Genomic DNA, 23679 nt, shown 5'->3' with positions numbered 1-23679 from the left:
TCACATTCAGATACATATCTCAGAGCTACTAATCGTCTTCATAATGTTGTACCACCGTCACCAGCATACGCCACCAAAACACTTTCATCATTCCAGACAGGAACTCCATACATTTCAAGCCCCTTCGTTCCACTCTCCAACCCCACCCCATCCTCAGGTAACCCAAATTCTAGATTCTGATTCTACGAGTTTGCTTAATTCTAATGGTTTCAAATCAGTGAGATCATGAGATCCTTTTGGACAGCATAGTCTTTTTTTTTTTTTTTCCACATGGGCAGGCACTGGGAAACGAACCCGGGTCTCTGGGACGGCAGGTGAGAATTCTGCCATTGAGCCACTGTCACACCCAGCATAGCCTTTTAATAGCATTTTTTTGTCTTCCACAGAATCTCTGTCTCAATCTGCCTCTATTTGCTCTTGTAACATTCCTGTTAACTCCGTTACTTAGGGATATAAGAAAAATGAATCCCCAACGTTTTCCTATTATGTAGAGCCAAAAGAATAAAACAAAATGAAGATAGTTTGTGTAATCTGTCAGTTTTTAAAAACTGCTTCTGCTTGTTCTACTAAGTAAGGGTCCCCTTTCCCCTGACCCAAGCTGTTTGCAGTCACAGAATGCCTCCTCGTTATCATACACAGGGTTTGTCACAGTGAGAAATCCAAGGTCTTGGTTCTTATGCACACCAAGTTAAATTAAAAAAAAAAAAAAGGAAGAAGGGAAATGTTAAATCACCATGTATCAGGGTAGAAAAAGAGAGATTCTTATTTATTTTGAACACATTTTTGTTCTGTTGCCTTGAATTATTTCTAAAGAGGTTAACTTATTTCACTAGTTGTATAATTGCCTCTTTTTATCAACTTCCATCCTTTTCTGGAATATACTTCAGCACGCAGGATTATGGCTTGGGTCCTGAAGCTTTAAAAAAACTGGGAATCTTATTAATAGCACGTTTTAATGTTGTTTAAAGCAATAAAGTATTGGAGTCATTTCATTTCTTTGGAAAGAAGGCTATCATACAATATACACCTTTGATGTATTATTTGTGGATAAGTACTACTGTAAATTCTTGGTCTATACCCTTAGCTGATCTTCAATTCTGCTTGGAAATCCTTCTGTACACCTCTAATCAGTGACAGTTTCCAGATTGCTCTGGAGGTATTCCAAGCACTTGCCAAATCCCAGGGACTAGAATTCCCAAATTACCTTGTTTCTTCCTTAGGTAAATTTCTGGACTAGCAAGGTGCAATCTAGTCCCTTGAGGAATTATGCCCTTTTCATCCTCTTTGAAGCCCAGTCCTACCCAGCTCCTGGCAGGAAATGGGCAATAAGTGTTCACTGAAGGAGTAAATGTGCTATAGAAGAGACATCATCTACTCCTAGTTTCCAAATGCTGTGGAATGATGTGATTCACAATATTTTGCTGCATCAATGAAAACTTTTCTAATGAAAAAATATCCATTTCATTATTTATCCAGAATGACAGAAATGCCAGGTTTTGTGCATAACTAAAATGTTTGTATGAAACATATTCTGTGTTAATTATTTCCTGGAAAATAAGCAGCTTACTAATTTTGAACCTAACAGCAGTTTGGTTGTAGGCATCTGTTCCAGGGGGAAAAAAGAAAGAATGAAAATATTTGCCAGCAGAACAAATCAAAAAATGTTAGCACCATGGAATCTTCCTAGAAGGGACATTTATTAATAAAGACGTGAGGATAGATTATTTGACTACAGCACGCATGGATTCTGCAAAGCATCATTATTTTTTTATTTTGTGTTTAACACTATTAAGAAGCAAAAACAAAGATGGGAGTTTGGGTATAGCATCCCCATACTCCACCCCAACAACACTTAATTATTATTATTATTTAAAAATAGGTACTGTCAACATTTATAATGAATATAATTTTCTCAAGCACCTTTGAGAAACAAATATTTTTGCGTAAGATCAGCTTGTCATATTGTGAAGATTTTGAATGTTGTTATGTAATAGTTTCTGCAGAAAGTTTGCTGAACTCTATTGAGTGGACTAAGGTACTCAATGGAATAAAATGCAAAATCAGAACTTTAGCTGTAAATACTAATTTTGCTTTAAAATTCACTGAAAAGGAAAATGAAGAGGAAGTTAGCTCACATTAGACTAAATTATTAAAAATATTAATAGCAGTATAGAGTCTAAAAATTAACCAGTGGTTACACAATTGTTTTAGCTATTTAATTTCATTCAAGTTTGTAACTGGAGCAAATATCCTTGGGTATCTTAGATAAGGAAGCTGTACATCCAAACTTGGTGGCTTAGTACCATAGTTCAATTAATCTTGCAGATTTTTCTTAAATTGTTATAAATAAAGGTCAAGGAAACTCAATCCATACAATTCATTAAGGGAAGTCAGGACAAGTAATGTACCGAAGAACTCCTAAGTACTTTATTATTCTATCACCTTATTGAATCATTTTTATAAGAAGAAGTCATGGATTCTTCCACTAATTTTACTATCCCAAGAGGGACATCAAAGTTTATACTCTTTAAGAATTTGCTTTAAATGATTCATTAGAGAATGGGACAAGCAATATAAACCATACTTTCATATGAAAACTATTCATGTTGCCCATGAAAATTTTTGCTGCCTGAAACAAAACCTCTTTATTCTTGGGAAGAAATTACAGTACAGTCTCTCTCTGCAACATACTCCATTTGATCATCATCATGGTCCTTGATAAGAGAGTTTAGGGATAAACACTGAAGCAGGGTGGAATTGCATGACTGTAACTGAGGTCTTTTGCAAGCATAGGACTCACATTCTCACCAGGAAAACTTAATCACAAATATAGCTAAACAGAGCCTTTGCTGAAGTGTCTGTCTTGTGTTGAAGACTGACCTAAGAACAAGACAGCAGCAGGCATTTACCCATTACATAAAGTGATTTGTCGTTTACTATTTTTTGCTACTGAGCTTAACTGTGACACCCAGTTTCATCATCCAGCTGGGGGAAGATGCACAGTCTAAAGGCCAAGATGAGCAACAGAGGTCAGTGCTACTGGGGCGGCCCCATCTTTACCATTTCTTCAAATCCTTTTCCCCAAAGCCCTGAAGTTCATTTATGGTGTCATGATCTGAACAACTTAATTGCCCTTAAGTAAGAATCAGAAATCCCAGTTATGTATGCCTTTATGATATTTAAGTTATTTCAGTTATCTCTCTCCTGGGTACTTGATGTTTAGTTGGTTATTTTTCATGAGACTAAAAGGCTGTCAACTTATATAGATGTAAGTTCTTTTGGGAGGGGAAAACCTTCAAAGCACAAGCAAAAACCCCACCAGTAGGTGGATCCCTAATTTGCCTACAAGTAGTAACAGCGGTATATTCAAAGATCGAGAGTTCTTATGATACAATGGGAAATATCCTTTCTTGAGAAGGATTGAGGTAATGATTTAGTATTTTGCCCTCAGTGCTCTCAAGTGACAGCCCCAGCATAAAAATTTGGAAAAAATAATTGGGACAATGGACACTGATCTGAAAAGAACTGTGCAAGAATTTATATCTTATATGATATGATTTGAATGCTTTCCAAAGGAAATTATTGAACAATATTTCCCGTATATATTAACATCCATATACTATGTTTAAAAATAGTTCTCAGAAACCATATTGAACCAAAAATGTCCTATTTTAAAGGAAGAGTACCACACTTCTTAACATAAAAAGGGAACATAATTCACCATGTGAGCCCAGATTGCCCTGGGTGCACTGATAAGACAGAGTGTGAGAGGGGTGAGACTCACTATAATGGGGTTTCCTTCCCTAACACTAAATATTAGCCTTGATTAGTGAGATCAAGTGAGTCTTCTTCTGTCTCTTTGAATATTCTTCTTGAGTTATTTTATCCATGGAATGTATAAAGGTAAATGGCTTATTTCCAAAAAATCATTCCGAGTTTTATGGCCCAAATGGGAACGTCTGGGAAACAGGGCTGCCAGCCTGCTCCATGTCCAATTTGCTCTCCAATTCTTGGTTTTAGAATCATAGAATTTAGAACTGAATCACCAGAGGGAACTAAAGGGAATAGCTCAAGGGATTTTATAAGTGTTTTTACAGCCAAAATCTTTACATTTATTCTGGTAACAATATGTTTGCAATGTATTTACTTACCCAGATTTTTCAATGATTTGGGGGGTAAGGTTGTAAAGAAGAGAGAAAACGGAGAAGGAGAGGTGGGATGGCAGTGTGCTGGCACACAGGGCATAGTGAAGGCATCACTATCTTTCAGGAACCTGTTTCCTACATGAAAATTCTAGTGGTCAAGTCCCTCACCTCTTGCCATTTTTCCTCTTCATATCTTACTGACGGCGTTTCAAACATGTATAGTTGTGGCCAGAGGCTGTGACCACGTTATCAGCCACATTGGGAGGTAGTATTAGCTGATTGACTGTGATCAATCATATGGAAATACCTAATCTAAACTCTTACCTTCAAGCTAAACTGCATTTAAACTTTCCCTAGGAGATAAGAAACTACCAATTTTTAAAGATTTATGGGGTACTTGACACAATAACCTTGCTCAGTAAACTCAGATGATAATATGCCTGCTGTCTAGAAACTGAATATAATACATTTGCTTTTTATTTTCTATGCACAATTAAGTATTTTAATGTGTATAAGAAATCTCTGAATGTAGTATTGTTCAGTCGCCTGGACTTAAGTTACACCAGCTCTATGCAGATTAATTTAAGACATACTTTGCATATTGATCAAGGTTCCTCTTTTTTTCTGAAAGGTCAGAGGAATAAGGGAATTTTTGAAGTTATTTATATACTTTCTACCACTCAGAAAATAGGGTCCTGATATTACAAAGGAAACAAAACAACATAGTTTAGCAAACTCTAACCTATAAAGTAAATGCAGGGAAAATTTTGCATTTATTTCATAGGTTAGAGTTTGCTAACCTATGTTGTTTCTCAAGCATTACAATGTACATCTTTGTTCCAAATACTAAATTTCAAGATTGAAATTAAAAAAAAAAAAAGATAATGATGATCCATGTCTTTCTCTGGCTAGGAGAAAGCCTTAAGGAAAGGCTTTCCTACAGAAAGTACAGAGTTAAATTAATATTATTCTAAAAAAAAATGCTAGCTAGACAGACTCTTTCTACATATATATTGGTCCAGATTCTGAAAGATAACGGTATCCCAAGAGAAAAAGTTACTACATTATGGAACCAAGTTAACTTTCTCAGGTGGCCAAGGTGACTGTGTATGGTCATATGGATGTCTCCAAGTGTCTCACTTCATTATTATGATCCACTTACTCTTTTTATAAGTATGTGCTTTTATTTTTCTAACACCACAGGCAGGTAAAATATAGAAAACATTGATTTCACTATTTTGCTGATTCTTAGTACAAATTGGTTCCAATATATATCAGTTTGGTTAAATAGGACATTTCTGAGAAGACAAGCTATTCAGGTGCTGTCCTCATTATTTGGAACTCAAGCTTTCCTTCCTGGCATGGTTTCCCTAATCTTCACCAAAAGCAGCATGGCAAATACCATTTCTGGTCTTATACAGATTGATGAAGAAATTCTTTCCTCCATTCTGATTGTTGTTCGGCTTCCTTGATTGTTCTAGAGAGCTAACTCCTGAAGGAAACTCTAATGCCTTTGTTTAGCACAACTTTGGTCTTTTTTTGTGACTCCATTCCCCATCCCTCTGCATGTGTGCCTCCACTCCCATGAGATATACAGGGCTTTCATGGTTCTTCTTGAGTATAAAGAAATGAAAATTAAAAAAAACAAAAAAACTTTTGATTTCATGAAACTTATAAGCTAAAGAGACAGGGGAGCATATGGACAATAATCACACATTCCAATGACTCTTGTCATGTAGACATGCATCCCTTATAAGGAGAATATAAAGAAAAGATACCAGGTCAATCTCAGAGAAAGGGGGAAAAGTAAAGAATTTTGCCGGATAGGAACTTTCCTTTGAACTGAAGAAGGAATAGAAATGATTCAGGTGAAGAAGAGAGAAAAAGCTATGCCAACGAAAGTGACCAGAGTATGTCAATGTCACAGAGGTGCCATGAAGGCTTCCCTACGCCTCAAAAGAAATTACATCTAAATATTTTGCAAAGACTTTTAAATCTCAGTGAAAGTGAACTAAGAATTGGAAACAAGCTGGCAGCTGTTTCCCACAGCTTGTGGTTTGAATTATACACCTGTGAATGACTTCTCAGATGTTTTTATTTTCACACTTCACAATGGAATATGAATGTTGGGAGCTGCTAAAAAACAATAATGTGACTCAGGGGTAACAAGATTAAGATGTTAGGAAATACTTCAATGCCAAAAGAGTGGATATGAAAGTCTGTTAGGAAGGGAAGAAATATTCCATCAGGAAATCTCATGTGATTTACAGTACTTACTATGCAGTATCTAACTGCTCAGAAGCATGGAACTGGGGCACACATTTTATAAAGAAGGAGTACAGCAGATTTGCTTGTTGGTCAAAATAGAAACCATATGGAAATGTGTCTTTGGCATCAAGCTAAATTTAAAATAAGAAAGCCGTTTTCTGAAAACTCTTGAAGTGAAAGTTTCCAATTTCTAAGTTGTTTTTTTTTTAATTGCTTTTCCTTGAGTGACTTTGAGTTGATTCAATATTCCAAAATAGTTCATTCGAATGCTGATAATGAGCTTGATTTCCTGAGGTCTACTGACCACCTTTCCAAGGCAATACTCTTACTAGGGACTCTACTGGGAGTTTGGTATGATTCAAACTCTTCTTCAATCACATGGCAGTCACATGAAATTTGTCTGCCAAAATCACCCTAATTTTATACAGCATTTTATCTTTATACAGCCTTTCATATCTGAAAGTCTGAGAAATGGCATTTTTATGTTAATCTTAAAACTGATAAAAATTGATGCTGGAAGATGTGTGAACACACAGTCTGCTTATTTTTAGGAAATACATAGAAAAATCATACACCATAAGAAAGTAACAAATGTGCGCTCATTTTTAAATAGTAAATTTTTTCTGAACAATAACATGTTTGCAATAGAGGGACAGCTACTCAGTTAAGAGGTTCACTAGAGATATCACTTTATTTGATTCCTGTATGACTTGCTATTTACTCCTATCTAAATTTTTACCCACAAGCTTGGATTTATGGTTTTGATTATTACACTATCATGTAAGTACATAGCTAGTTTAAGGGCTGTATGTTAAATGTAAATATCAAGATCTTCCAAGTTCTTAGAGAACTTGGAAGGATATGTTAAATGGTATCTTATTGTTCAGCACAATTCAATTTATTCACAAATATGAAGAAATAAACTTCATGAAATATGCATATCACTTAGAAAATTTCTTATATTTTGAAAGAAAGGAAATAAGTTATTCAAAATCATAATGTAAAACAGTACTTAGTCCTCCTAACACATAATGAAACTACTAAGAAGGAATTCAAGAATGCACATCAAATATCAACAACATAAATATAAGATGGGGGATATCCACTATATATTAATCATCACAAAAGCAATTTCTGAAAATCCCAAGTCACCACAAGTTGATATGAATCAACAATGTAACATCATTATAAAGAAAGCCAATATATTATTAGTATTTTTTATTCTATTAGAAAATGTCTTATTTATTGTGGTTGATGTAAGAGAATATTATTGTGGGTAAGAAATGTATAGCCAGTAAAACTAAAAAAAAAAAAAGTCACTTTAAAATAAGAAAATGTCACGTGCAATTTCACAAGAACATGAATTTCTATTATTTCCCTTTATTTTAAAATTATTTCATCTTATGCACATTACACATATCATAAATACACATTTGTATTTATGTATTATGTCTGACATTCAAAAGGTATAGCAAAGCAACTTGGATATGTGTGTATGTGCGAGAGTTTGTATATGCAACACAAATGCATGTATATACATACAATACACACACATGTACACTATTAGTATATATAAATATAATATATGTACTATACTATATCCTATTAGTATATTATTATGCATATTACATATTATATTGGTATAGATAAGGTAGTAATAGTATACTATATGTTGATAGATGCAATATGTATAGTATATATGTATATGCTCTTAGTATAACTCATATATATGTATATATGTATGCATATATATAAATCTCTATATATGTGTACATATTTACTGATAAACACTACTCCAGGGATAATTATTCTACAATTTGTGAGCTGTTACAACAAGATTTATTAAAAAGTTTAATAATTGAAAAAATTTAAGGGCATATACAATAGACTAAATGATCCCATTATATATATAGATGAAGTTAGTATATATTATATATACATTTTTTTTTTTACTCTCAAGAGGACAATTTAGATGAAGGAGAGAATGGGGCGAATATTCAAATTCAAGGGAAAATGACTTTAAAGCAGGGACATTTTACTGAGCTTTCTCAATTATCATGATATTCAAAAGCTAAATGAGCCTCCTTAGGAGGGTATAGAGAGGACATCCCTGACGATATTCACGAAAATAAAGTACAAAAGTTAAATATAGCAGTTTGAAAATTAACCTGTGTAAGAGCAATTAAAATACAGAGCCAATGATACCTGTATCCCAAAGGAATCTAAATGATTACTAAGCCTCAATACCCACATTTTTAAGGCTACCTTCGGAGACTTAGGGTATAAATGATTTTATACAAGGTCAGTATAAGACAAGTTTGTTTTGACCTTCCCTGAAAATCAACCTCCTAAAATAAATCTTAATAATTCTCCAAGCCACTGTTAAAATCCACTCTTTAAACCTTATGAATACTTTCCTAATTTTCCAAGAAAATTTACAGAATAATAAATATTATATATATATATCTATAATTCCACCTAGATCCTACTTCAATGAATCTGTGCTATTTCAATCATGCCTGTTATTTAATATCTTGTTATTGGTTTCAAATTGAGAAATGCGAGCCATCTGAGGCATCTGAAGAAATACAAATGAAAATGTCGCAATTGTAAAACCAGGTTAGTTCACTCATATGTTCTGTTCAACTTTAATTAAATCTTTTACTTGCCCCAATTAGGTAATCCTTTCACCATTTTATGTTCTTTTAAAATTATAACTATAAACATACTTTTTTTAGTACGGTTTGGGAAAAATGACAATACATTAACACATAATCTGAGTCTTACTGAATTTTGTGATTGATGGTTTAATCTTTACAGCTTTTAAACAATTTTGGATTAAATTTGTATTTAAGGTAAGTGAACTATTATTATTTTCAGAAAGTCAAATTTTTAAATTAAGCTCAACAGTTATGAAAACTATCTAAATGAACTTCTTTGAGTCAAGAATCTTTTTTTCCCCCCAAATCACTTAAAATTTCTATTTGTAATAGTATTACTGGGAAGGGAATTTTTATTTTAATAATGTCATCAATGTGACCTCAATGTGTGTGCCTGAGTTCTCTAAAACTTTTCATAAATGTCATCAACTTCAAATAAATAAAAAGGATATGAAACTGTTTAAGCTGTTTTGTTGAACAATCACAACCTACAAGGGTTCCAGAGAAATAATACACACAGATACTAGAAGAACATGTCTTTGGGGAGTTTACTCTGGCTTTCGTGTCACCTTTGTATTTTTTGTTTCATCAGTGTTCACACTTCCTCATTTTCTTTCAAGGTTCTATTACCTTTGTAGAGAATACATATTGTGTTGAAATGCTACTAATTGCCTTTCACATACACCACAGGTATAAATTTCCATTCCATTTGAAAGATTAAAGGCCACTCTAGAGCTACTTTTTATACCTTTGGCCACAGTTTAGAACTCAGTTACTTCTATCTTAAGGGGGAAATAAGAAGATTTATTAGGAGGAAAGCAGAAAGGTAAGTTCTTTCTGGAGAGTTTCCATTCTGGTCAAAAGCATCTGAAGGACAGTAATCAAAAGAAAGCACAAGATTCATTTCTCCATGATTCTGCAGTGTAAACTGTTTAGGACTTAGCAAAATAGTTTTTACTTTTAGTGCTTATAGAAGGAAAATGAATAGGGCAAAAAAATTTTAAAAAAAGGAAACTACTGTTTAGCTCATTATTAAAAGACTGCAATTTATATGTTTAAGATATCTGTGAAAATATGATATGAGTACATTGTTAGTCATCATATATAATTCCACCTAGATCCTATTGTAAAGAATGTATACTATTTCAAGCATGGCTCTTATTTAATGTCTTGTTATTGGTTTTGAAGTGAGAAATATATGCCAGAACCTATGGGACAAAAGTCACATTCAGAGTAATATTAAACGTCCTTATTAGTTTCTCATAGTCAGGGAGTACTTATTCAAAATAATTTTTAATCTTAATGAGCTATCAATGGATTGTGTGTGTGCTTGTCTGTGTGTAAGATAAATGGATCCTTTATGTTTTTTCCTTTGAATCAAATGATATTCAGCATTGTATATCAAAAAATAAGAATGTGTTCTTAACACAATATACTTTAACACTATTTTCTGTTCAGAATGCATCATTTTTTAGAGTCAAATTCTTATTGCCAGTAATCTTTATAACTTAAAAAAAATAGTTATTTATTCCCCAAATGCATTCATTGTATTTGTTTGAAACCTCATGTCAGACATCAAGAGAATATATATCAAATAACCATGATTTAATTATTAAAATGGAATTTAATTGTTTGCAGATAATAGAATCCAGAATACTGGCTCTAGTTCAAAACAGGAAATGGCAAATCTCTGGAAAAATTTTGTAATAAAACAAATCAAAAACATCTTGCTCCAGTTCTAGTTACAACTTATGAAGCAACCTATTTTAAAAGCTGGACTTTGGAACACCTTTTTCTTTTAGGGCTTCTATCCATTGCATTTTACCAAAATTGGCCTTCTGGTCCATACCTACTGCTTCTGCCTTGCATCATTATCATCTTACGAGTAAATTAATCAAAGAGTATAAGTGGTCTTCAGGGTTCCTGGCTCTGGCCCCTCTCCTTGTCAAAGAAGAGTCTACACAGTGACAAGACTTATTCGCCAGAATTCACACATCCAACTGTGCTTTATACAGGATAAAACTGGTCTTCCTCCTGGCAAGAATTCTAAGTTATTTTTCCAACTTGCTATTCCAAAACACCTCAATGACTCCTACTCTCCCACAAGTGAACCATGCATTTAATCATGGCCTTGTCTCACTTCATTCTAAAGATGCATTAGCATTGCTTTCTGTTTAGTGCTTCTCTTTTTCTCTCCCCTTCTCTTTTTTTTTTTGAGCAATGGCCAATCTGTTTGAAAAGTCGACTTCAAATGTTAGGTCCACTTTTAAGCCTTCTTTGAGAACCTCAGGAAAAGAATTATTCACTCCTGACAATATACTCCCTTATCATTTGTTTATATTGCTAGCTAGTTTCATATATATGTAAGCATATATATATATATATGTTTTCACCAAAAAGCCTGAGCATTCCTTGATGACAGTGGTCAGCTCTTCTTCACGGCTGCTCTACAGTATCTGATACTCTGCCGGAATTCAATAAAGGTACAGAATTGCATATCTGAGAGTTATTTACATTTTAAACTATCTTTACCCTTGAGTGAATTTGGCCCTTCGGCCATTTGTCAATTTTAAATAAGAGTTTATCTGGGGGTGAGGGGGTTTCCTCTGAGCGTGTGTTAATAAGAGAGAAATGTTGACTTAATTCGTGAAAACAGCATCCGCGACTTTTGAAGGGAAACATTAAGGAATATGATCTCAGTCAGGCTTCTCCCTCACTAGTAGGTCTTTTAACTACAAATCGGATTTAGTTGCTCCTTAAGTACATCCAACATTTATGCTTCCACAATACTGCCCACTAACCACTTAGTACTCCATTGTGGTTTCCTTACTCAATAATCATCAATTTTACTACGCATTCTTCTTACCCTTCAGCATAGAAAAATGTAAAAATCATGAGGAGACATAAAAGAGGGGCAAGTTCAACAATCTGCATTTTCAAGAAAGGGAATAGGTTAAAATAATAGAGCACATAAACAAAGTCAAGTTTATGAAAAGCGTAGCCGTTATAAAATAACAGAAAAACTTATATCCATTTTGAGATTTTACTCAGGCTTCTTCCTGTCTATGAAAATGTTTAGTTATGTGTTCCACTGTGCCAAAAACAGACTGGTCCTTTCCAGACACTTACCCTCTGACAGCATGAATAAGTCTCAGTGATGGATACGCAGTTCGCACTTTCAGTTTATTCTTAAGGATTAATGCATTAACCCACTCCACGTGCTTCTCTCCTCCTTTGACCATGAAAGCAGGGATCCAAAGGACACTGTCATTCAACATGGAGAGTCTGTGCACAAATTTTTCTCTGTCACTCTCATTCCGAAAGCCTCCAAATGCTCTTTGTACAACTGATGGATTCATCGTAATAAAATCAGATTTAGTTCCCACATCTGCTGCAAACTCCACCACAGGGGCTAGATTACACCTAGAGAGGGAAAAAAAAACAATGAACAAACAAAAACTAAATATGAAACATTCACTCATAAAATGGTGTGCAGGAAAAGAAGAATGGGGAATGAGCACATAAGATATTTTTTCCCATCAGAGCAAACAAAAATTAGTCTGCCTGGTAAAATTACATTTTCAACAAGTCTCCACATATTCAGAAATAGATTTTTTCAGTAAGGATGTGGACCCCTTTTTTAGTAAGGATGCTCAGACTGTCATTTATATTAACTCAACCTGATATCTAAGAAAGCTTATTGCTGTTATCTTCATAAAATCACATGATAGGAATTCCTAATAAGTGAATTTACGATGGCAAACTCAGAAGGGCTCTGCTGCCATGCAGTAGGAAACTTAAACCATCTATTATTTAGATTGGACACATTGGACCTGATTTTCCAACTTAAAGCATTTGCTGTGTTTAAGCTATTTGAGAAATTTTATAAGCATAAGTATATGTAGATGGCATTTCTGTATTTTCAATGACCTTCAATAGGCCAACCTGGGAATGAGAAGTCAGAAAAATGGAGACATCACATTGTATATGCCTCTTTGAGGTTTTAAGGAATACATAAAATCCCTTACTCCAAGATCAAATATGCTCTTTGTTCCTTTTGGGGATGTCCTCAAAATGTCTGTCTTCCCTGTGAGGACAGATGCTCCCTGTGGGGAGCGGAAGGGTTTAGCTGTCCCCATCATCCTTGGACCTTGGGATTCATGAACTGCCTGAACCTGATTTTGTACTTGCAACAATAACAAGAAAGCAAGCTTTGGAAAGCACCTTGAATTCTGTTTACAACCAATTAGAGTTGGTTCTTGGATCTTGTCACATAGATCTTTGGATCCTCGACTTAAAAAACAGCTGCTTTCAAAAAAAGCCATTTTTAACTTGCAAAAAAAAAAAAAAGTTAATCGGCTGATAAATGAAAATTTTAATTTTTGATAAAAGTTTCCTAAATTGGAAAAATAAATAATTGAATCCATTCACACACTCGTATGAACACACACACACACATGCTAAAAATAGAGCTTTGTTTTCCTTTCTTTTCATTAGCCTTTCAAGAGAAGGGAAAATAAACTGATTTCCTGCTTCTGCATTTTTGCAAGTTTGTCTGCATTATGGAGGTTCCTCACATTTCTCTTATTTGTGCATCTTTCCACATTAATTAAATTCTCAAACAATTTAAATTTTAATTAAAAAGGAAAGTGAGTGCTCTGCTATTGAAATACAGCCTTTTCTCTCTTCCCTTATCTTTCTCTTAATACACCAAATTACTTTTTAAATCTCTGACTACATCTAGCTACCACAACAAGCTCTTTCATCTCACACAACTAAGCAAATTCTATTATTTAGGGTGAACCACTGAGAGGAAAGAAATAAAATAAACAAGTAAAATTTAATTTATGATATTACTTAGAAATCAACCACCTTTTCTTTTCATATGTCTTTAATGACACCCTCTGTGCTATGTGACATTGTATGTATTTGTCCCTAGTTGTGATCCATGCTACTCTCTGAAATTAGATTCTCATCACAGTAAGGATAATATGAAGGACTCCCCTGAAAATGAGCTGCTACATATGAATGAAAGCAAAATTGAATATTGTACTGTGTGACTATGAAAGGAGGAAGGTTTGATAATGTTTAAAGTCCTAAAATGCACTCCATACAAAGTCTAAAATAGTCTAAAATCCTAACTAGGCTGATTATAATATGAAATTGAATACTATGTGTAAAAGTGCATTCTGAACATCATTGTTACAGAAAGTTCTTCCTCAGGGAGAAAAGAAAACCAACTAGAAGGCACTTGTTAACATCTCAGTTAACATATGTTTGCCAGGGAAAATGGCTTCAGACATATCTTTCTACTGTAACATTTCCTCAGTTATTTCTTTCAGAGGATTTTTAGTGTAGAGAAAAAAGTAAACAACTATATTTTATTTTCTCTGTAACTGCAAAATAATCAGACCCAACCCAGATAAAAAAAGAGCAATATATATATATGTTCAATTAAGAAAAATACTTAATCATTTTCAGCTTTTCACTATATTTTTTCTTACCATATATTTAAAAGTATCCTTCCCCCAAGATTTTCTAGTATTCACTCTTCAAGGATGTATCTGAAACATGATTGTCTGGCCACGTGTCCCCTCTTAAGAGTTAGTAAGATGCTTGGCAAAGTTGGGTGTTGAAAAACAGGCACTTTCCACTTTAGAAGCAAAAGAAAACTAATAGAACAAGACCATTTCTGGAGAATTGGGTTGATCTAGGAGACAAACCAACATGTTTGATGGAACTAAAGTATGCTAAATGAGTGTAGTTCTAACTAAAAATGAGCAGCAGCTCAAAGGAATCATCAATCCATAAGAGCTTTACTGTAGAGTTTTTACAACCTAAGAACAACCCAGGCAGGCTGTGGGAGGGGTGATAAATGAGGAACTGAAAACAGCATGACAGAAGGACACATCATAATATACAACCTAGGTTGGCTCTAGAAGTGCAGCTTGTTATTTACCTATGAGGGGATATGTCTCCTTTTTCTAAGGAATGAAATATTAATATCATGTCCATATTTGGATAGTAAATTAACTACTCCATGGTTGAGTAAGATATTTAGTCATATAATTAGCTGCATTCCACATAATCAGGGAAGCACTAAGAGAACCAAAATAACCAACCAGCTGTGTTACACTCCAGCTAATTCAGTAGACTTATCAACTTCAGAGAGTTACTAGAAGCAATATTGCTGATTGAGAATTTTGCTCAATCACATAATTTTCATTTTCCCTTATTAAAAAATCTTAAGGGTTATAATATACAAAAGTATCCAGAACATATCTAAAGCATTTATGTAAGTCAAAATTGCTGAATGCTAAGAACATTTAATAGATGCAAGCTCTACTGTCTTTAGCCAAATTAATCTTTTGTTCTATCCAACTAATTGTGACATACCAAACAAATAAAACATATGCACAGACAGGGCTATGTTGCACTAACTCTCTATTTTGACGAACATTTTCTTTGTGTTTATTATCCATTATTGATCAAACACCTGCAAGAATGTGGCTAGCTCCTCTTGTTATCTAGAACCTTGAATTTTCTTCTGCGATCTCAAACTAGATTTGGTCACCTCTGAACATTTGTTATATGTAGACTTGAAGGTACATTTATTTATTTAAAGTCTATATGAAATGTTTATTTTAAAATTCATAAGTAAAGTAATGCTTATTTCATTTATAAACACCTCGAGATCACAAAATTCCCTAGCAAGAAATATGTTAGTTTTGTCAATACTCTCTGAATTTTCTTTGTTAGCTTTAGTCTAACAGTCTAAGCAACTAGAATGCCCTTTTCCATTTATTTGACAAGTATTTATTGAGAGTTTATTGTGCAAACGCTATGCTAAGTGCTCAAAACTTTCTCCAGCTCATATTTGTGCTATTTTACAATGCTATAATCTTGTCAGATATTATTAATAAAATGAATAAAGTAATATCCTTTCATTTGTCTATGCATTTATTCATTCAATAGTGTGTTCTGCACATTTGTGCTAAATTCTGAACAGGTTATGCAGGAAATTGAGGTAAAATATGATGTACTGTGGTAAAGGAAGGTTTTAATTATATATTTACAGGTGTAACACAGATTATATGAGAAAAAAATACTCCTGGGTGGATTCCAGATTAAATTCTATTTTTTTCACTTTTAGTCAACATTCAGACAAGTTCTGAACACATGATTATCATCCTTTCTCTCATTTTACCAGTCCCACTGTAGTTCTTCTGTACTACCACTGAAACCCTTCAGCCAAAATCACCAGTACCAATGGAACAACATTTGCTAATCCACTGTGTAATGGGAAAGAACTTCCTTTCTCTTCAGCCCCCTGAGGATGCTTATGAATCCTATGTGCCCCCATTCTGCTTCTCAGATTGAAGAGCCAAGAAAATGAAAGAAGTCATTGCTACCTGCTATGTGGGGCTCTGCTGTTACCCTTTCCAATTTGCTAGGGGAAGCTGTAAGATGCAACCAGTTGGCCTCTCTGACGTTCCTGAGGTGAGAGTGGCAGGCTCCAAATAGACTTGGAACCAATCATTCTACAATATTTTGAGGCAAGGGGCAGTATTATCTCCATTTAAGAGATGAGAACTAAGGTCAGAATGGTTAAGAAACATTTCCAAGGGCAGACTGTTTATAAAACAGAAACAGTATAATTCAAACAACTCAAAGTCATGAGTTTTAAAGGACTATTTATGCATGTGGTTTTCTATCAGAATTAGGGTTTGCGTCTCAACATTCATCATCCTTCACCTCAGATTGCCTGTAGGAGGAAGAGTGCTCTACCTTAATTTACTCCTGGTTTTTAGCCGGAATCCCAGGATATAAGCATATGATACAAGAAGGCGCCTCAGCCATGACTCCCCCAAATCCTGAACAGCTATTAAACAAAGGGTTTTAAATGTCCAAAATGTAGAAATAATATCTACACCTTAAATCTAAGGGAAATAATTTTCAAAATGCTATTAAAAGGGTTAAATAACTAATTGATAAGACTTTTCAAAATATGAAGCACCAGATTAGAAACTGATTTATGCATAAATCCTGTTATAGTAAACAAAGTTTACTATACAAAGTTTACTTTACAAAAAAATAAAGATGAAACATCATGTTAAAGGTTTGCATATTTAGTATGGTAAATGGACAAAAATATGCACACGCATACACGTACACAAACACAGATACACCCCATTTTAGGCTTGTCGTTAGGATAAGCAGTGATCAAATCTTCCACTTGATAGAAATAAATATAGACAGATTTTACATCATGAAAATAACTAAGTTAATAAACAGAAAAGGAAGTTTTTTTGCAAACCCAGATTTGTTTACATTATTGGCAAGAGTGGGAAGAAAAGTGTCATACATTTTCTAGGAAAATCACAGAATGAAAAAAATTCAAACTTCAATTCTAGAGAACAAAAAATATTAATACCAAGAAATACGTTAGACGGCATCATCCCCACACCTCAGTCAAAGCAAAAATGGGGTCATTGGCAAAGTTCCTTTTATTGCACAGATATTGGGAAATCACCTTAGGTTTGGAGGAGAAGGTATGCCTAGAAATAGTTACATTCTGTTTAAATTAATTAAAAATTTTATGTATGCGTCTAATATATATCGAACTTGGGCTTAAACTATAAGGAACAAAAGGTTTGGTTTCTGCCCTCATCTCTCTCTTTAGCAGTAACAAGGTGGGCATGAGATTTCACATTCCAATCTGTGTGACCTAAGGCAAGTTACTTAACTTCTTTGAGATCCAGCTTTTTCCATAAATGAGATTATTACCATTGACTGGAATAAAATTAAACAAAATATTTGAATTTGCTCTCAAAATTCTTAGAGTTGATAATAAATATTATTTTTATTTTCCTGTCTCCTCTTACAGCCTATTGTGAGAGGTAAAAGAGATAAATTGAAGAGCATGTCAAATCAGGTCTTTCTGCACAACAGTACAAAATAGCCCAAAATTTATTTATAACATGTTTAGGGAGCCATTTTGGCTAGAGTTTACCCCCCTACAAAATGTGGCTTATTGGCTGATGGTGCCAGACTACAAGCACCTTGAATAAGAAATAAAACAAATGTGACACCTGGTCTATGCACTTCCCCCAAAACAAACAAACAAAAAAAAGCAAAACAAACAAAAAATTAAACAAATGGTGCTGTAATAATGGGATACTCATATGGAAAAAAATGAAATGTGACCCTGCCATACAAAATAAAAAATATAACACAACAAAACAAATGTGACCGCATAAGCAGTGGGGAAACATTAAAAGTTCATAGAAATGGTCCTAGTGTACTTATGAGGACGAATATGTCAGCAGTGTGCAGGAGGAACTGAAATCAGTTAGTGTAATTAGCACTTCACAGTAGTTCATAACCGAGTTCACCATAGGACTTTTATAATGACAAGAGTAAGGATACTAATAATAGCTGAATTTTATTGAGCATTTACTATATGCCAGAAACTATTCTAATTGCTTTGCATGTAATAATACATGTCATTCTCACATGAAGCTTATGAGATAGGCTCTGTCATTATGTTTTTCCACTGATGATGACACAAAGTCACAGGTGAGTGGACTAGGGTTTTACAGTAAAGATTACAAATTGTGGAGCAGATAATAAATCCATGCTCTTAAGCATCGCACAGTACTTAATCACTGGAAATGGAAAGGAAGCACGAGGGCAAAGACCAAACTGATGGAACTTGGTCATAAGTTCAGTTGTGTCAGAAGATGACACTATTGTGACTTCTGTCACCTCATTGATCCATGTCTGAGCTGCAAGTATCTAGGTCCCATCGTTACTCAATTTTCTGCACACATTCCTCCCCAAAGATGAGAACTTGGACAGGAGAGTGTGAAAATCCCAGCATGTGGAGGGGCAATGCTAAGGTAGGGGATATACAAATAGTTATCCTCCTCTGAAAGGACACCAAGCCTACAGACATGGAGAGGAATGAGAAAGGAAAGAAAAGGCCGGCTTTTGGACTTTTCCAAAAAAGTGGACTACAGAAGAAAGGTAGTATAATTAAAAGGAGATGTACCTGTGTGAAAGAAGAAAGAAAGAGAAAAATGACCTGTTCTTAAGGTAGCATTTAACAGTACAGGACTAAAATTCAGAACACCTGAATTCCAAGCAAGGCTCTTTACAGTAAAATCAGTGGACCATATTACGTTCTCTAAAATAAGGAAGTTGTTCTAGGGGAGAGAAGTAAAACCTACTCATTGAGTTTAGTTTTGAAACAAATACATTGAAATACATTAATTTTGCTTTTTTTTCTTGAGAACTGTTCTAGAGATTTATTTCATAAAAAAAAAACAAAAAAAAAACAAAAAATGTTCTACCTATCCCAGAAGAAAATTTACAAGGATTTGCCCATTATAAAAGCTGCAGGTGAACAAATGGTAATATTTGTACAAGGACAAATCTGTTTTAACATCGGAACTGAGGTCTTTCTCTGAATATTAAGGAACTAGAAAGCTATTAGCATATTTAATAAATTTAATTGAAATATGAAATACAAACATCTCTCTGATATAAAACAGTGGATTAAAATAAGATCTAAAATTGGAAAGTCATGAAGGACTTCAGCTAAGGTCAAAAAAGACTGCCTTATGCTATCATGAACTCTGGCAAACAAATACTTAAAAGTCTGAGAAATCAGGAAGGGCAGTAATAATAGTCAAAGAGTTTTTCACTGTGATTTTATATTTTTAATCAAGTTCACACTTAGCATTTGTCAGCCTACTTCTTCTTGGAGCCCACTTAATTTTGATTGAACTATTTGTAAATCATCATCTATTTTTAAAGAAAGGACAAAAAACAGTGGAAGAGATGAAAGGAGTCATAGGAATAATAAAAGCTTAAAAAGTGAGACCTTTAATAGGAAAGAATCGCAAAGATACTTTTTTCCTGTCATAAAATCAAGGTCTAATTGTGGGCCCCTGTTTATCAGTGTAAGGTTGTATTCACTAAGCAGTGTAGAGGGCAAAAGTTCTAACTGGTTTCTCTGGGGCCTGACAATAATTTACAAAAGGTAACAGCAAAATGTGAAATGATGGCAGAATGCAAGTCCTACTAATGCAGGGAGCTAATTTGTCTGATTTCCTTCTGTATTCCTCAACCGAAGCATCTGCTACTGGGTACTCAGCAGTTATTTGGAAGTGAGTAACCTGCTCTCATTTATTTAAGACAGTAAGCAACAATGTCAGCGAGACCTAATGTACACATGGCCACTGTGTACTGTATTTTCAAAATTTTATCCCACAAAAGAGCTACTTATCAAAAATACCTCTTGTTTAATTTTACTTCCTGTGACATTTGTACTCTTTCTTGAATTTTAGGGAAGGCTGTTTCTGTTGTTTCAACCCTTACCATCCCTGGCTACTTGTACCCAACAGTCAGAAACTGACTCTGGTTAACTAAGAAGAGAAGTAATTTATTGGGGAGGTGGGTTGAGCAACAGAAAACACTACCAAGATAATCCAGAACAATCAATCTGTGAGGTCCTGGCCATGTGTTCTTCAAGCCACTTGGCACATACCAGGACATTGCTGGACTCTCAGCAACCCCAGTGTTATTGAACCTGAACCTCACTGTCTAAAACCACACATAAGTGTGTTTGGTTAGGCTAGTTTTGAGCTCATTCCTATGGCTTTCTTACCAGGAAAGGAGAAATGATAATATCCATCCTTTCTGGTTTTGTTGCAGCTGTTAGGGCCCTTTTCGGCCTATTGATGGACTCCTCTCAAATAACAAGAACTTCAGATACCACAATTGTCAAATGTCCAGTTAACCAATCCTTCTTAGCATTCTTATCTTAATTGATGGCATTTGCTAGGGTTCCAAGTGAGCCATTTCAATTTCAATACACACCGTTCCTCTAGGGGAGCTCAACTGTTTCCACGCCTTCCTTCAGTTAGCATAGCAATTCAAATTTATGTCTTCGATTCTAATCTTCTACTTGAATTCCAGTTACCAAACACTTCACATTGGCTGTCCTGGTGACGTTTCAAAGTCAGTATGTTAAAACTAGAAACTCTAGTTCTCTCTCTTTTCCCTTCTGTAAACCTGCTATTTCCTTTTTATTTCCCTTAACTATGACACTATCATCTCTGCCAGCAGCAAAAAGAAACATCTCAGGGACTTCCTAGACTTCTTCCCTTCTTAGTTCCTTTATTATATTAGACATAAAATGCTGCCTGATATATATATATATAAACCCTTCATAACACACAGATATAACCCCTCTTATTTACTCTCATTGCTGCTGTCCAGTTTAATTATATCTTGCCTAGATTCTTCAATGATTTGATTGGCCTTATGATCTCTAATTTCATATCCGTTTAATCAATTATCCATATGATCATTAAAGTTATCCTTTAAAAATACAAATTTCAGTTTCTCTCCTTAGTTCATACTCCTTTTACGTGCTTATACTTCTCCAGTGTTCCGCATAGTACAATGCCCAAACTTAGGTAAATCAGATACGCATATATATGCGCAAATACACATGCAAAAGTTTTCATGATTCTGTCCTTCCTACTTCCGAGCTCTTTAGAAGTGCATTTCTTTGTACATGCTTTTCCATCAAAATGCAATGTCATTTTACCCTAGTCAAATGGAAAATTCCTTTTTTATTTGTTAAACTAGCACATTTACAATATAATTTTCTGAATCTTTTCATGCTCATTTATAAAGTTCCCCTGAATTAATCACTCATTGCATCACTAGTTGTTTGTAAATGTGGTCTTGAAAAAATTTGGGAAAGATAATAATCTTTTAGATTTTCTGAAGATCTTGTGAAAACAAAACTCCAAGTCCAAAGAGAATTAACTGTATTGATTATATATGTAGAACAGAATGATCAAAAGAGGAATGCTTGCATTTGTTACGTGTTTTTTGGTATAAAAAAATAGAAATAAATAAAAAATTAAAAATGTTAAAAAAAAAGAATTAACTGGAGTTTGGATATATGAAGTCATCTGAAAGAATCAAGATGACTTTGTGATCAGAATTACCTGTGGCTTGGTTAAACACATCAGCATTCCTAGAGAAAGAATATTCTAAGTGTTACTTAACACTAGAAGAAAAGAAAAACAACTGTCCAAGGAAAATTCTGGTGATGCATCATCCTTGGGAGAAGGAGCCTTAAGTCATTAGAAGTGGTCATCCATGAATATGGCAAAGTGTGAATTAGTGAAGGAATTAAGGCAGGGTATTTAAGTCAAAGCCTTGAGGTGATATCAGTCTGGTAGGTAAACTACCTGAAAGCACTTGGCACTGCATCTGGGATTTTGTAAGCATCCAATAGGTAGTAATTATTATCATAACAGTTACACTTTAATGAGAGATGCATGCTAAATATTCCATTTATATAATTTCCTTCTCAAACTCCCTGCTCAGCAGACAACATTCTGAATTGGTTTGATCATTGAAAGGAAATTTGCTGATTATGAGTGTTTTGGCCATGAAACAGTTCTAGCAAATGAAAATTTAAAATCTGACATTCCAGCATTTATCTCATTCTGCTTTAGTGAACATATATTTGTCCCCTAAAATATGAGTAGCCACTGGAATAAACTGTAAGCTCTGGGTCTTCAGAACTAAGTACAAGACCTTAGATTATATCATTTTAATACTGGTTCTACCAGGTGCTGTCTGCCCTTCATTGACACAAAGTTAACACAGTGTCCACATATCCCTCTCATTGAATGTATAATTCTGTATATTAACTTCGTGCTTATGTCCATTTGTTAGCCATGAGTTCCTTAGATGATGTTTTATTTCTTTTCATGTCTCCAGCGCCCACCAGATCAAAGTTTAATACATATTAGTTGCAAGATAAATAAAATATTTGTGAAAATGAATGGAAAAAGTTGGAGTTAAACATGCTACTTCGAGATCAGCTGTATACTTAATTTTTCACATTTTTCCGTCATGTATTATACATAATCCTTTTCCAAAGAATAAATTGAAAGAAATGGGTAGAAGTCAAATTAAGGAATTTGCAATATATTGCCTTCAATAAAATGAATCAAAGAGCCCATTTTGTTTTTATTCTATCATCTATAAAGGTTTTAAAACATTCTTAACACTTGGATTAAATAAACAAGTATGTAAGCATAAAAATGTAAAATATTTTATTATGTACACTTTTTTGAACGTTTTAAACTCATGAAAATGTTAAAAACTTCTTAGGTTACATGAGCTGTCAAGTAATTTGAATGTGACCTATTAATCCCATCCTAAGACAATTGAGAATAACTATATGGGTAATTGTTTTCCTTTTCCACAAAAGTGGATATAGATCTATATATGGCAGCAAGACTAATATTTATTTGAATTATTATAAATGGAATCATGTTTTTGAAATGGCATACAGAAAGCCCATCGTATTCCTCAAATCCTTCGTTTGTAATTAAAAAAGAGGCACTATCTTATTTGTCTAAAAGAATATAAAGAGAAGATACTGACAGTTGTTGAGAAATTCCCTGTCTGTTTTCTTAGGTAAAAAAAATCATGATTGGAATATTTTAAGACAAAGATGCAAGAGATCTTGGGATGTATTATCAGGACACTTTTGTTAGCACCAC

At 34.1% G+C, this 23679-nt stretch overlaps 1 protein-coding gene across 1 annotated transcript in view; it reads right to left on the bottom strand.

The window, feature by feature from the left end:
• The window catches only part of ST8SIA4 (ST8 alpha-N-acetyl-neuraminide alpha-2,8-sialyltransferase 4), a 104457-nt gene that overhangs the window by 38701 nt on the left and 42077 nt on the right, over positions 1–23679 (bottom strand). The window contains 1 exon segment of the mRNA XM_077139069.1: positions 12203–12496. Within this exon segment, the coding sequence (XP_076995184.1) occupies positions 12203–12496 (294 nt within the window).

Source organism: Tamandua tetradactyla, chromosome 21, assembly GCF_023851605.1.
Source record: "Tamandua tetradactyla isolate mTamTet1 chromosome 21, mTamTet1.pri, whole genome shotgun sequence".
Classification (NCBI taxonomy): domain Eukaryota; kingdom Metazoa; phylum Chordata; class Mammalia; order Pilosa; family Myrmecophagidae; genus Tamandua; species Tamandua tetradactyla.
Note: the sequence above shows the minus strand (reverse complement) of the source record. Positions and strands in the feature narration are given on the sequence as shown.